At 46.2% G+C, this 14752-nt stretch overlaps 1 protein-coding gene across 2 annotated transcripts in view; it reads right to left on the bottom strand.

The window, feature by feature from the left end:
• Positions 1 to 3923: 3923 nt before the first annotated feature.
• LOC115173496 (voltage-dependent calcium channel gamma-7 subunit) overlaps positions 3924 to 14752 on the bottom strand; it is a 45308-nt gene continuing 34479 nt past the window's right edge. For both annotated transcript variants that reach the window (XM_029731625.1, XM_029731626.1), the window contains exons 4-6: positions 11659 to 11799; positions 9047 to 9192; positions 3924 to 6164 (exon numbers count right to left, since the gene is read on the bottom strand). In XM_029731625.1, coding sequence (XP_029587485.1) covers positions 5688 to 6164; positions 9047 to 9192; positions 11659 to 11799 — 764 coding nt within the window. In that variant the 3' untranslated portion in view covers positions 3924 to 5687. The remainder of the gene's footprint in view (positions 6165 to 9046; positions 9193 to 11658; positions 11800 to 14752) is intronic.

The following is a 14752-nucleotide window of genomic DNA, read 5'->3' as shown; positions in this document are numbered from 1 at the left end:
CCTGCATTTTGGAGCTGCCTTACTCAAGAAAACAAAAAAGAGACCATGTTTGTATGCAGCTTTATTAACTCAATGATGATTTTTTTTGCCTTGTTTGGAAACTGATATGTGACACGTATTAATGCCAAAATAACATGCAAAACAGGCAACAACAAAAACATATATACAGTACCAGTCAAAAGTTTGGACACACCTACTCATTCAACTCATGTAGTAACCAAAATAGTGCTAAACAAATCAAAATATATTTTATATTTGAGATTCTTCAAAGTAGCCACCCTTTGCCTTGATGACAGCTTTGCACACTCTTTTTTTGCTAAACAGGTCACCACTGTTAATATCACAGATAGAACAGTCCTTGGTAATATGGTGTATTTTGTCACGATGTATCAGCTAACAGAAACATGCTAAGGCAGGGATTTCTAGTTGTGCGGGTATGAACACTTAATTGTGACAATGCATTGAATTCACCCTACGGTCATTCTAAGCCGACTCATAGAATTTGAATTAGATTTGTATGGGCATAAAACATATTACGAGCCTGAAATAGCTGTTCACTGCAAACTTTAATGGCTTTCCTTTGTATTTCCAGTATATCCAAAGGTGATTCTATATAGGTAATGTGTAATCTGTACTCTCCCATCACACACACATACAAGTGGACTTGTGAGCTGGTCATAATAAAAAAAAATAATGATGCCAGCATCCGAAAAGTGCACTGTGCACCCACCAACTTTCCTTCAATTCGCATGGCTGAAACAATCTCACGGAGAAAGCGTCCGAGCGAGTGAAATAGCGCCCCTGTGTCTTACTATATGTAGCCCATGTATCTGACGCTGTCTGGTCAAAAAGAGTATGGCCTTCACTCGCTCGGATGCTTTCTCCGTGAGATCGTTTCAGCCATGTGAATTAAAGGAAAGTTGGCGGGTGCAAAGTGCACTGTTCGGATGCTGGAATTATTTTGGATGACCGTGCAAATCACTACTCTTTGAAGTGATTTGACAATCAGAAGAAAACGTCACGACTGGTTGTGTTCATGGAACATTAAAAGGTAATACATTCTTAAATTACGTCTTTACTATAAAACCCATGGGGGCCTCAGACTGGCCTCTGCCTGGGGCCTCCAAATCACGAACTCCACCGCTGTACACACACACACACAGTCTTGTACAGCTAACCTTGTGGGGACCCACAATTCAGTCCCATTCAAAATCCTATTTTTCCTAACCCTAAACTGTACTCTTACCCTAACCCTAACCTTAACCCAAAAACGTAACCTTAACCCTAAACCTAACACTAGCTCCTAACCCTAAACATAATTCTAACCCTAACACTAATTCTAACCTTAACCCTAAACCCCCTAAAAATAGCATTTGATCTCGTGGGGACTAACAAAACATTTGATCTCGTGGGGACTAACAAAACATTTGATCTCGTTGTCCCCAGTTGGTCAAATTTTTGTTTGTTACTATTCTTGTGGAGACTTCTGGTCCACACAGTACACACAGTACACACAGTACACACAGTACACACAGTACACACACGCACAAGCAAAACATCGTAACACCCATTAACACCATTACACACACACACACACACACACACACACACACACACACACACACACACACACACACACACCACAAACACACACACACACTTGGAACTGCTACATTTCTTATGGCTTTAAATAAGCAGAGCTTTGGATTAAACCACAATAGCAGGGGGCATTACCAAGATACTGAGTATGTCAGTTTCCAGTCCTGCTATTCATTCTCTACACCAGTGTGCAAACAGGATTTCATCTCCATATAGTTCAGCCATGTTGATCTTTTCAGCTCTAATAGGTCCTGACATCAGCGGTAGGTGTGTTTGTGTGTGCTTGTGTGTGTGTGTGCGTGCGTGTGTATGTATGTGTGTGTGTGTGTGTGTGTGTGTGTGCGTGCGTGCGTGCATGCGTGTGTGATTGTGGGTGTGCGATTGTGTGTGACAGACATCTGACCACAAACATTAAGCACACACAGATTTACCTCTAGGATTTATTCATTAGTTGTAGAACAATGACGTTAGTCAGCAACCCCCAGGCATCGATCCAAAAACAAATAGTATCTCAGGTATGAACAATCTCTTCAGATTCATTAGTGCATTGCTTAGCAAAAAGAAAATGTCATTATTGTCATTATTACCATTAAATCGTTGATTTTGTGGTAAATATGGGTAATATATTTACACTAATAATAACAGTAACAACAATAAGAATTATATAATAATCTTAATAATAATGAATAGCTTTGATCTCTGCTACTGTTCTTAGGCACAGTTCATTTGAATAAGCACAAAGACAGGTTCTAAGAGAGCGCCTTCACAAAAGAGGAAAGAAATCGAGAATGAGTGAAAAACGAGGCCTGCAAAGAGAAGAGACAGGTAGAACAAGTCTGCCCCACATTACATTAATGGGGATTTGAGAGACAAACCAAGACAAATGATCAATAAAGTTCAAAAAGGTAGGATACCGGGGTTGGGAAGCAAGAGGGAGAAACAAGTGAAAGCAATAAAAGGAGCTTGAGGAAATCAATGAATCTCACTTTAGCTACAGAAAACCACAATCGTCCTCAACTTCAATAACATTCACGGTCTAGTCAAGACATGGCTCTCTGAAAGGAAACCTCAATTTAGCAGAGTAGTATAATGAGGAAAAACAACAGAGGATAATACTTAATTGACAACATAAAATGTTATACAATTCTTATAGCTACCCCTTTCACCTCTCTCTCTCTCTCGCTCTTTCTCTCTCTCTTAATCAACCTCTCACACCAAATCATAATAGGCCTACTAGATTTTACACTATAGAGTTAATAAAACTACACCACTATACTATTCTACCTAATATGATTATAGAAGAAGCTACAAATATTCTTTTGTTATAATTTTCCCTCCAGCAGGAGCCAGTCCTGTTTGATAATGCATTCATATATTTTACTTTATACTATATTATAGGCTGTACATCGCTGTTCTGGGTCCCAAACAAACAAATGCTACCACTCATCACATGTGTATGTGCATCTGCTACATAAAAAACAATATAGATATTAAAAAAACATTTGATCAAGTTTTCTGATGAAAAGATCTGGAATTCGGAAAAACAACCACATCATATTAGGAAAATAATTGGAATGCAATTCAATGTCTCAAATTGAAATGAATGTACATTGATCTGGAATTAGTTCACTATTTGTAGGTAGATATTGCAAGACTTTGTTATAAGTCGTTCTTCTATCCCCCAAGTCAGGAATTGCTATCGGTTCGCTAGAAAAATGAGCATGTCATGACACAAAAGGCAAAGTTCAACCTCGATGTAGAGCAATCAGACTCACAACAAAAGCACTAGGTGGTGCTACAGAGACCCAATGGTCATGTTTTGCTCTCGTTTAGACCTTAATTCACTAATGGACGCTATTGTGAAATTCACTGAGTATACAAAACATTAAGAATACCTGCTCTTTCCATGACATAGACTGACCAGGTGAATCCAGGTGAAAGCGATGATCCTTTATTGATTATCACTTGTTAAATCGACTTCAATCAGTGTAGATAAAGGGAGGAGACAGGTTAAAGGAGGATTTTTAAGCCTTGAGATAATTGAGGCACGGATTGTGTATGTGTGCCATTCAGAGGTTGAACGGGCAAGACAAAATATGTACTGTATGTGCCTTTGAACGGGGTATGGTAGTAGGGTTATCCCACGCTCGACAGTTTCCTGTGTGTATCAAGAACGGTCCACCACCCAAAGGACATCCAGCCAACTAGACCCAACTGTGGGAAGCAATGGAGTCAACATGGGTCAGCATCCCTGGGGAACACTTTCGACGCCTTGTAGAGTCCATGCCCCGGCGAATTGAGGAGGGAGGAGGCCTTTCTAAATGTTTGGTACACTCAGTGTTTATTTCTGTGCTTTATATTAGACATTGTTAAACTCTTATCAACCTCTCGCTTTCTTTCTCTCACATCCTCTATGGTTTTATTCTAGATTCATATATAGTTGCATTTACTTACATTATTATAATACAGATGTTTATAAACATAGATAATGATAATGGTCACAATCTTTCTTTTGATATTAGTAGTAGAAATAGTAGTAGTAGTAGTAATTGTAGTTATAGCAGGACTGTGGCAGCTGGTTTGTGTGTGTGTGTGTGTGTGTGTGTGTTGCATTTAGTATAAGGATACCAATAAACATCAGAATAGAATGTAAACATGTAGTGCAGTAGGTAGGCTACATAGGCAGCATGTATTATATACACCCAGTCACAGTCAGAAGGAGAAAAGTAAACATTTCAAAACGAACACAGTCTTTAGTTCATCAATCTACTCCATCGCTGTATGGAAAGCTCTTTTGGTAACTATGAATAGAAGGAAGATACTCTACCGGTAAGCAGCCATGTGCTACAGAATATGAACACTCGAGCTAATTAGCAATCAAAGGAGGATCATAGGTCTCATGGAATCTGCAAATAGGCTCTCATTCTTCGTAGTAAAATGGGTGCTTTTTTTATATTCTCAGTCGTAAATATTTCTAAATGATGGAAAGTTATGGATTTTCTTTGTTACCATGACATTTTAGTCAAAAACATAAAACAACAATTCAAGTGTTTTTTTTTTTATGGATGCTGAAGCCTATGACCTGGACATTTATACACACAACAACAAAAAATATGCTATCTAGAACCTACAAGGGGTTTTCGGCTGTCCCCATTAGAGAAGAACCCTTTTTCGTTCCAGGTAGAACCCTTTTGGTTCCAGGTAGAACCTTCTAGAATCCATGTAGAACCCTTTTCACAGAGGATTCTACATGCAACCCAAAATAGTTATACCTGGAACCAAAAAGGGTTCTACCTGGAACCAAAATGGGTTGTCCTATGGGGACAGCCGAAGAAACATTTGGCAACCCTTTTTTCCAAGAGTGTAAGGGTAGTACAAGAATGCTACTGCAGAGGGGAATCTGAGATGTTACAGTATGTACAGTTAAGTCACAGAACCCTCTTGAATGATCTTCAGATGTCTCAGATTTCCGTCCTCGTACCCACATTTCTTGCCTCTCAAATACAAACGATGAATAAAATGATAGAACTAATCATACAGGAATACACATCTCATGAAAGACAAACATGGTTAAGATTTCAACATTTGTTTTTCCAGGACTTAGAGAAATAAAAATGTCTATACAGTTTAAGTATAAATCTCTATGCATATACAATTTGTTCTTGATTCTTGTGTGTGTTAGTGCTTGAAATGCGTCGTATTCTTTTTCTTCTGAAAGAGCATCACCCTTTCTTATAGACCCCCTCACCTCTCCTCCTCCCTCTTTTTCTTATTGTGTAAATAATGATCATATCCCTCCCTCTCTCTCTCCCTCGTTTAAAATATCTGTCTTCATCTTAAGCACAGCATCAATTGTGAATCATCCTCCACCCATCTCGTTTTCTTTCCTTCGTTCATTCCCTTCTTTTTCTTGATCTCCTAAATATCCTTCCTTCCTCCCCTCGTCCATCTCTCCTCCCACACTTCTGTGTGTGCCCGTGTGTGTGTTTGCATCTGTCTCTGTGTGTTGGACCTACGACAGAGCCAATCCCTGCTCTGTCTATCCACCCCTCCCCTCCCCTCCCTCCCTCATCCCTTACTCCCCCCTTCTAGCATGGCGAGGCACTCATGTGCATGTGTTGGTGGTATCGGGGAGGGGGCTGGGCAGAGGGGGGCATGGCCATGGGCATGGACTGGGGAGGGGGCCCGCTGGGGTGAGAGGACATGGTGTGGTGGCTGGAGTGGAGGGGGTGGGAGGACATGGAGTGGTGGGGGTAGGAAGAGGAGGAGGAGGACTGCTGGTAGCTGGCGCCCGAGGAGGGGCCAGAGGACGGGGCCTGCTGCTGCTGCATGGAGCTGCCCTTGGGCGGCGGGGGCGTCTGGTTCAGCTGGATGGAGATGTCGCTGGAGACTTCAGACGCGCTGCGGCCCCTCTTTGGAGGAGGCCACGACTCGGGGTGAAGGTATTGGCCGCTGTAGTCGCTGCACTCAGACAGGCGGGGGCGGTAGAGGGACGGGTGGGGCCGGTACATCTCCTCCTCGGCGTAGCGCTTCATGAAGAGGTACACTGACATCACCCCAGCCCCCTGGGAGAGAGCAGCGCATGCACACTATGAGATACCATGACTCATATTAATGCATGACATGAAACTGAGACACCATCATAAAGAAGTCATAAGTGACACATTGGGCCATCATACATACATCAGGCACACTGAACCACAGCAAAAAGAAGTCTAACTAAAAATAAATCATATTATATAAAAATGACATACAGTACTAGGCCATGAAATACAATAAATACTGGAACATTTAAAGGTCCAATGCAGCCATTTTTCTCTCAATATCAAATAATTTGTGGGTAACAATTAAGTACCTTACTGTGATTGTTTTCAATTAAAATGTTTAAAAAAAGAAAGAACAATTGCTTCTAAGCAAAGAGCCATTTCTCAAGCAACAATTTTGCTAGGACTGTCTGGGAGTGGTCTGAGTGGGGAGGGGAAAACTGAGAACAACTTTCTTTCTGATTGGTATATTAACTAATTTATCACCTAGTGATGTCACCAGGCAGGCCAAAACTCCATCCCACCCAAACAGGCTGAAATTGCATGCGGTCTTTTCATACAGCCCTTACAGTAAAAGGGCATTGTAATAATTTTCACAATTTAACAGTATTATTCCAACCTCACAGTGTGGAAATATATATATACTGCTCAAAAAAATAAAGGGAACACTTAAACAACACATCCTAGATCTGAATGAAAGAAATAATCTTATTAAATACTTTTTTCTTTACATAGTTGAATGTGTTGGCAACAAAATCACACAAAAATAATCAATGGAAATCCAATTTATCAACCCATGGAGGTCTGGATTTGGAGTCACACTCAAAATTAAAGTGGAAAACCACACTACAGGCTGATCCAACTTTGATGTAATGTCCTTAAAACAAGTCAAAATGAGGCTCAGTAGTGTGTGTGGCCTCCACGTGCCTGTATGACCTCCCTATAACGCCTGGGCATGCTCCTGATGAGGTGGCGGATGGTCTCCTGAGGGATCTCCTCCCAGACCTGGACTAAAGCATCCGCCAACTCCTGGACAGTCTGTGGTGCAACGTGGCGTTGGTGGATGGAGCGAGACATGATGTCCCAGATGTGCTCAATTGGATTCAGGTCTGGGGAACGGGCGGGCCAGTCCATAGCATCAATGCCTTCCTCTTGCAGGAACTGCTGACACACTCCAGCCACATGAGGTCTAGCATTGTCTTGCATTAAGAGGAACCCAGGGCCAACCGCACCAGCATATGGTCTCACAAGGGGTCTGAGGATCTCATCTCGGTACATAATGGCAGTCAGGCTACCTCTGGCGAGCACATGGAGGGCTGTGCGGCCCCCCAAAGAAATGCCACTCCACACCATGACTGACCCACCGCCAAACCGGTCATGCTGGAGGATGTTGCAGGCAGCAGAACGTTCTCCACGGCGTCTCCAGACTCTGTCACGTCTGTCACGTGCTCAGTGTGAACCTGCTTTCATCTGTGAAGAGCACAGGGCGCCAGTGGCGAATTTGCCAATCTTGGTGTTCTCTGGCAAATGCCAAACGTCCTGCACGGTGTTGGGCTGTAAGCACAACCCCCACCTGTGGACGTCGGGCCCTCATACCACCCTCATGGAGTCTGTTTGTGACCGTTTGAGCAGACACATGCACATTTGTGGCCTGCTGGAGGTCATTTTGCAGGGCTCTGGCAGTGCTCCTCCTTGCACAAAGGCGGAGGTAGCGGTCCTGCTGCTGGGTTGTTGCCCTCCTACGGCCTCCTCCACGTCTCCTGATGTACTGGCCTGTCTCCTGGTAGCGCCTCCATGCTCTGGACACTACGCTGACAGACACAGCAAACCTTCTTGCCACAGCTCGCATTGATGTGCCATCCTGGATGAGCTGCACTACCTGAGCCACTTGTGTGGGTTGTAGACTCCGTCTCATGCTACCACTAGAGTGAAAGCACCGCCAGCATTCAAAAGTGACCAAAACATCAGCCAGGAAGCATAGGAACTGAGAAGTGGTCTGTGGTCCCCACCTGCAGAACCACTCCTTTATTGGGGGTGTCTTGCTAATTGCCTATAATTTCCACCTGTTGTCTATTCCATTTGCACAACAGCATGTGAAATTTATTGTCAATCAGTGTTGCTTCCTAAGTGGACAGTTTGATTTCACAGAAGTGTGATTGACTTGGAGTTACATTGTGTTGTTTAAGTGTTCCCTTTATTTTTTTGAGCAGTGTATATATATAACACAGGAAAATCTAATTTTTGACTGCACTGGGCCTTTAATAAAGCACAATACCCCTCAATACAACAGGATGTAATATAACATCCTGAAAGATCTATATATATTTTTTTTAATCAATATAAAAATATGAAACATTTTAATATTACATGCATGCGTTATTTTCAACTGTGGAATATATTATATGATGCACAAACCTCTTAGTGTCTTAGCAACCTACCCTGCAATGCACTGAAGAGACAATAATTCTCAGACTCAACCAAACCGCTCCTCTGTGTAATAACTCATTATCAAAAATGCATTCATGTTGCGCCAAACATTTACACCTCATCCACTATTCATCGCCGACATCTTGGTACAACATCCTTGAAACTTGAGCACATCGGCGCTGGCGCCAAGCGCTATTCCCTCTCCTCTTCCTCCTGCCGCCGCAGAGGGGGCTGGAGAAAAAGAAAAGCCCTCTAGCGAACTGTATATTCATGTGACGACAGCGGCGTTTTAAGCTGCCGCTGCGACAGAGCTGTCACCCTAAAGTGTGCGCTATTAACATTTATGAATATTGACGCGCGAGATGGGGGGGAGAGATCCTAACAGTGAAGTACTGCACTAGACGTTGGTTAGCAATTAGCAGAGGTTAGTAGTTAGTGGTCAGGCGCTACGCTAGCAGGCGAACGGGTGTGCTGACCTCTTTGAGGAGGAAGGAGCTGGCAGCGAAGGCGAAGGACCAGCCGTAGTGGTAGTGGAAGAAGTGCTCGGGCTCACGCGGCCGGTTCATCACCTCGTCGTTGATGCTGCTGATGTAGAGGACCAGGCCCACCACCAGGCTCAGCCCTGAGAAGTGGGAGAGGAGGGTTGATGGAGAGAAAAAGAGAGGGAGGGTAAGGGGGGAGAGAGAGGCAGTGGAGAGGCATAGAAGCAGAGAAAGACATGGGAAGGAGTAGATGGAAGAGAGAAAGGTGGAATGGAGAGTGGGAGAGAGGAGGGGAGAGAAAGGAGGAGGGAAGAAGAGGCGAGCCAGCGGAGGGTGAGAGGGGAAGAGGAGAGAGAGAATGGAGAGAAGGAGTGTACAGGGTTGGGAAGATTATATGAAACAGTGAGCGAGAGAGAAAGGGTATCGTAAATTAGAAGGAGAGAGGGAGAAAAGGGTAGAGGAAAGAGAGAGGAAGGGACAAACGCCAGGGGCAAGAGTGGATGGGGGAATGGGTCAGAGAGTGTGAACATGAAGGGGAGGGTGGGTGGTAGGGAGAGCGAGAGAGAGATTTGGAGACAGGAGGATACACAGTGGGCAAGATGGAGGGAGACAGTTGGAGATGAAAAGAGAGGTGGAATGTTTATATGAGTACATCTCTGACTGCTTGTTGCCTTGGCATCCAAATAGATCCTCTTGACATAAAGGGTGAGACAGCTGGAAAGTGGGACAGTATGTGGCCTATAGTCACACCGCTGGAATGGGATCAAAAACACCATATTTTGAGCCAAAGTCAGTAGTCTACTCAAAGGGCATATGATACAGACAGGAGCTTTGAGGAAAACCCATTGTTCTTGTTTTTTTATGAGAACATTATTTTATGAAAACAAGAATCATAAATTATAAATGGTAAAATGGGATTACATACACTGCAAATGACCATCCATTGCTACTACTACTACTACCATGGCTGTATTACACTAGACTAGCTAAATTAGTGTCACCCACTGCAAAAAAAAATCATAGTTTCTCAAATGTTTTCTGTTAGCCTTCCAAAAGCCACAATTTTTGCTACATGTTTCTGCATTCACACGGAAAAGAGCTCGTTTGGCCAAACATTTGAGCACATTTCCCCTGGCGCATTAAAAAAACAACAAGAAAACAACCGAATAAGGTCCTCAAAACTTCCTCTTGAACCACAAATTAGCCTCATTATACTAAATGGAAACCAAATCCCAACCACTGCCTGTGAATCTGCGATAAACAAGGACAACAGACAAGAGCAGTGGTGGAAGAGAAAGAAAACCTAATTAAAGGATGTGTCTGTGCTTTTCCCCAGCCAGCCTCGGCTGCTGCTGTCTCTGACCCTAAAATCCTCCCCCACCATTAACCAGCACAACAGCCCCACTGCAAAATCAACCCTGACCAGCACCACAACAACAACAACAGCAGGCTCGAGCAGGCAGCAGTAACAGCAGCAGCAGAGGCCAAAGCTCTTGAGAACCAGTGACCTGGCTTCCCCTCACTGGGTCAGCAGGGGGAGCTGTGTGGCTAGCTGCTGCTAGCTCCTCGCCTCGCCTGCTTCCCTCTCAGCAGCAGTCAGCCGTTCTGCGTGGGCGTGCTAGAAAACACTGTCCCTCTCTGAAGAAAGGCAGGCTGCACCGGAGCCAGTTTGAAGCGTCGTCCATTCTGTTTCTTCAGAATGGTTTGGGTTAGGAGAAGGTGTATGGAGAGCTGATCCTGAATCGGGATGTGAAAACGTTTTGTTTGCAAGGACATTTTTAGTCATTTGTGTTATGAAATTATGATGGAATTGAATTCCTTGGCAACCACATTTTTATAGAACAGACATTGAGAACAGTGTCATGCAGAGAAACTAGAGAGCTGTCAGTTTGTTGAAATGGCTTCAGAATAACAGAATATTTTCTCAAGTCCAGTTGATTTCTCAAGTCATTTTTGAGATCCATTACCTGAAGCTGTCGTGATTTTACAATATTAGAAGTTTTATTTATACATTTTTTTTCTAAACTCACAGCCCAGAAAGTTTCCAGTTTCAAGTTGTATAAGTCGTATGTACAGGATACACATGGTTTACGCCGTCCAACGAAAGGCTTACTTGCAGGTTCCTTCTTGACAATGCAACAACAAGAAATAATAAAAGATAAGAATACGAACATAAAGTAAATGGCTCGGTAGAAAATAATAAACAGAAAATACCTTTCATCGAGTTAACTACTAGAAAAGCGTTCCGTACTCAATTTGCGCCTGAAACGGTGCAATCGTTCACTGCTGCAGGTCAGTGACATGTAATAAGAACAAGATGGGCACATAACTGCTCTGTCAGCAGAATCTCATGCTAGGCTAGCATCTGTGAGCAAGACATGCAATACCCCCCAAATAGAAACTGATGTAATCTTATAGACAACTGAGGATCAGGATAAACTGTTAGCCAAGCCACTAAATCAAAAAACAATCAGGAGGGTTCCAGACCCAGATCACACAGAACCTATTTTACATACCACTGGCAGCTTTCATCAACCAATAAGTATCTTGAATATTGAATATCAATAAAACAACAGCCAATGGGAAACTTTTATGTGGCACCTTACCAGAGAGGATGAAGAAGATTCCAGAGATGAAGGCCAGGATGGTGCGCTGGGGCCGGATGTGTCCGATGTTACTGATGACGAAGGCGGTGAAGACGAAAAGCAGCGAAACCATGGGGAACGGTGTGGCCGTCCGTACCATCTCTGATGAAGGAAACAGGTCAAGAGAAAAACAGAAGAAGAGGGAAAGATATATTGAGATAAGGAGGGAGAGTTAAATTCAACACAAAAAAATACATCGTTTTAACCCAAGTTTCAGTGTCCCACTGGGATAATTAACCCGCGTTTAGTGAAAAAAACGTTGTGACTGTCACGCCCTGACCATAGAGAGCCTTTCTATTTCTCTATTTGGTCAGGTCAGGGTGTGATTTGGGTGGGCAATCTAGTTTTCTTGTTTCTTTGTTTGGCCGGGTATGGTCCCCAATCAGAGGCAGCTGTCTATCATTGTCTCTGATTGGGGATCATACTTAGGAAGCCCTTTTCCCACCTGTGATTGTGGGATCTTGTCTATGTGTAGTTGCCTGCGAGCACTACGTAGCTTCACGTTTCGTTTTTTTGGTGCTTTATTGTTTTCTGCGTGTTTCACTTCTCAAATAAAAGATGATGGAACCATACCACGCTGCGCTTTGGTCCGACAATTCTTATATCGAGCGTGACAGAAGATCCCAGCAAAAACGGACCAAGCAGCGTGGCCAGGAGGAGTGGACATGGGAAGACATCCTGGACAGCAAAGGACCCTGGACACGGATTGGGGAGTATCGCCGTTCAAGAGAGCAGATGGAGGCAGCAAAAGAGGAACGGCGACAATACGAGGAATTAGAGCAACTACGGAAGCCCGAGAGGCAGCTCCAAAAATACATTTGGGGAGGGGCACACGGGGAGATTGGCGGAGTCAGGGTTTAGACCTGAGCCAACTCCCCATGCTTACCGTGGGGAGCGTGTGACCGGTCAGGCACCGTGTTATGCGGCGATACGCACTGTATCTCCAGTGCGCATTCACAGCCCGGTGCGCTCGTTGCCGGCTTCCCGCATTTGCCGAGCTAGAGTGGGCATTCAGCCAGGACGGGTTGTGCCGGCTTAGTGCTCCTTGTCTCCGGTGCGTCTCTTCGGCCAGGATATCCTGCGCCGGCTCTGCACACAGTGTTTCCGGTGCGCCTTCACAGCCCAGTAAGCATCCAGCCAGGACGGGTTGTGCCAGCTCTACGCTCGAGACCTCCAGTGCGCCTCCACGGCCCAGTGTATCCGGTGCCTGCTCCACGCACCAGGTTTCCAGTGCATCTCCCCAGTCCGGTGAGACCTGTTCCGGCTCCACGTACCAGGCCTCCAGTGTGTCTCCCCAGCCTGGTAAGCCCTGCGCAGCTCCACGCACCAGGCTGCCAGTACGTCTCCTCAGTCCGGTGAGACCTGTTCCGGCTCCACGTACAAAGCCTCCAGTGATGATCCATGGTCCAAAGCCTCCAGTGATGATCCATGGTCCGAAGCCTCCAGTGATGATCCATGGCATGAAGCCTCTAGTGATGATCCATGGCCCGGAGCCTGTAGTGATGATCCATGGCACGAAGCCTCCAGTGATAATCCATGGCCCGGAGCCTCCAGTGATAATCCATGGCATGAAGCCTCCAGTGATGATCCATGGCCCGAAGCCTCCAGTGATGATCCATGGCCCGGAGCCTCCAGTGATGATCCATGGCACGAAGCCTCCAGTGATGATCCATGGCACGAAGCCTCCAGCGATGATCCATGGCGCGGAGCCTGCAGCGACGATCCATGGCTCGGAGCCTGCAGCGACGGTCCCCCGGTCCGGAGCCTCCAGCGACGGTCCCCGGTCCCGGAGCCTCCAGCGACGGTCCCCGGTCCGGAGCCTCCAGTGACGATCCATGGCCCGACCATGGCGCGGCGCCTGCAGCGACGATCCATGGCGCGGAGCCTGCAGCGACGGTCCCCGGTCCGGAGCCTGCAGCGACGGTCCCCGGTCCGGAGCCTGCAGCGACGGTCCCCGGTCCGGAGCATCCAGTGACGGTCCCCGGTCCGGAGGCTCCAGCGACGGTGCCCTGTCCGGAGCCTCCAGCGACGGTCCCCTGTCCGGAGCCTCCAGCGACGGTCCCCAGTCCGGAGTCTCCAGCGACGGTCCCCAGTCCTGAGCCTCCAGAGAAGGTCTGCAGTCCGGAGCCTCCAGAGAAGGTCTGCAGTCCGGAGCCTCCAGCGACGGTCTGCAGTCCGGAGCCTCCTGCGACGGTCTGCAGTCCGGAGCCTCCAGCGACGGTCGGCAGTCCGGAGCCTCCAGCGACGGTCGGCAGTCCAGAATCTCCAGCGACGGTCTGCAGTCCAGAGTCTCCAGCGACGGTCTGCAGTCCAGAGTCTCCAGCGACGGTCTGCAGTCCAGAGCCTCCAGCGACGGTCTGCAGTCCAGAGCCTCCAGCGACGGTCTGCAGTCCAGAGCCTCCAGCGACGGTCTGCAGTCCAGAGCCTCCAGCGACGGTCTGCAGTCCAGAGCCTCCAGCGACGGTCTGCAGTCCAGAGCCTCCAGCGACGGTCGGCAGTCCAGAGCCTCCTGCGACGGTCGGCAGTCCAGAGCCTCCTGCGACAGTCGGCAGTCCAGAGCCTCTGGCGACGATCCACGGTCCGTGGGCTAGATGCCCACCCGGCCCATCCCCCATAGAGTCAGGTTTTGCGGCCGGAGTCCGCACCTTTGGGGGGGTGCTTTTCTGTTGACACTGTCAATGATTTATTTAGAATTCAAGGAACACTTAACCAGCATGGCTACCACAGCATTCTGCAGCGATACACCATCCCATCTGGTTTGTGCTTAGTGGGACTATCATTTGTGTTTCAACAGACCCAACACACTATTTGGGCTATAAGGGCTATTTTACCAAGAAAGAGAGTGATGGAGTGCTGCATCAGATGACCTGGCCTCCACAATCACCTGACCTCAACCCAATTGAGATGGTTTGGGATGAGTTGGACCGCAGAGTGAAGGAAAATCAGCCAAGAAGTGCTCAGCATATGTGGGAACTCCTTCAAGACTGTTGGAAAAGCATTCCAGGTGAAGCTGGTTGAGAGAATGCCAAGAGTGTGCAAAACTGTCATCAAGGCA

Source organism: Salmo trutta, chromosome 34, assembly GCF_901001165.1.
Source record: "Salmo trutta chromosome 34, fSalTru1.1, whole genome shotgun sequence".
In the NCBI taxonomy this organism is placed as follows: domain Eukaryota; kingdom Metazoa; phylum Chordata; class Actinopteri; order Salmoniformes; family Salmonidae; genus Salmo; species Salmo trutta.
The sequence above is the reverse complement of the archived record's forward strand: the minus strand, read 5'-3'. Positions and strand labels throughout refer to the sequence as shown.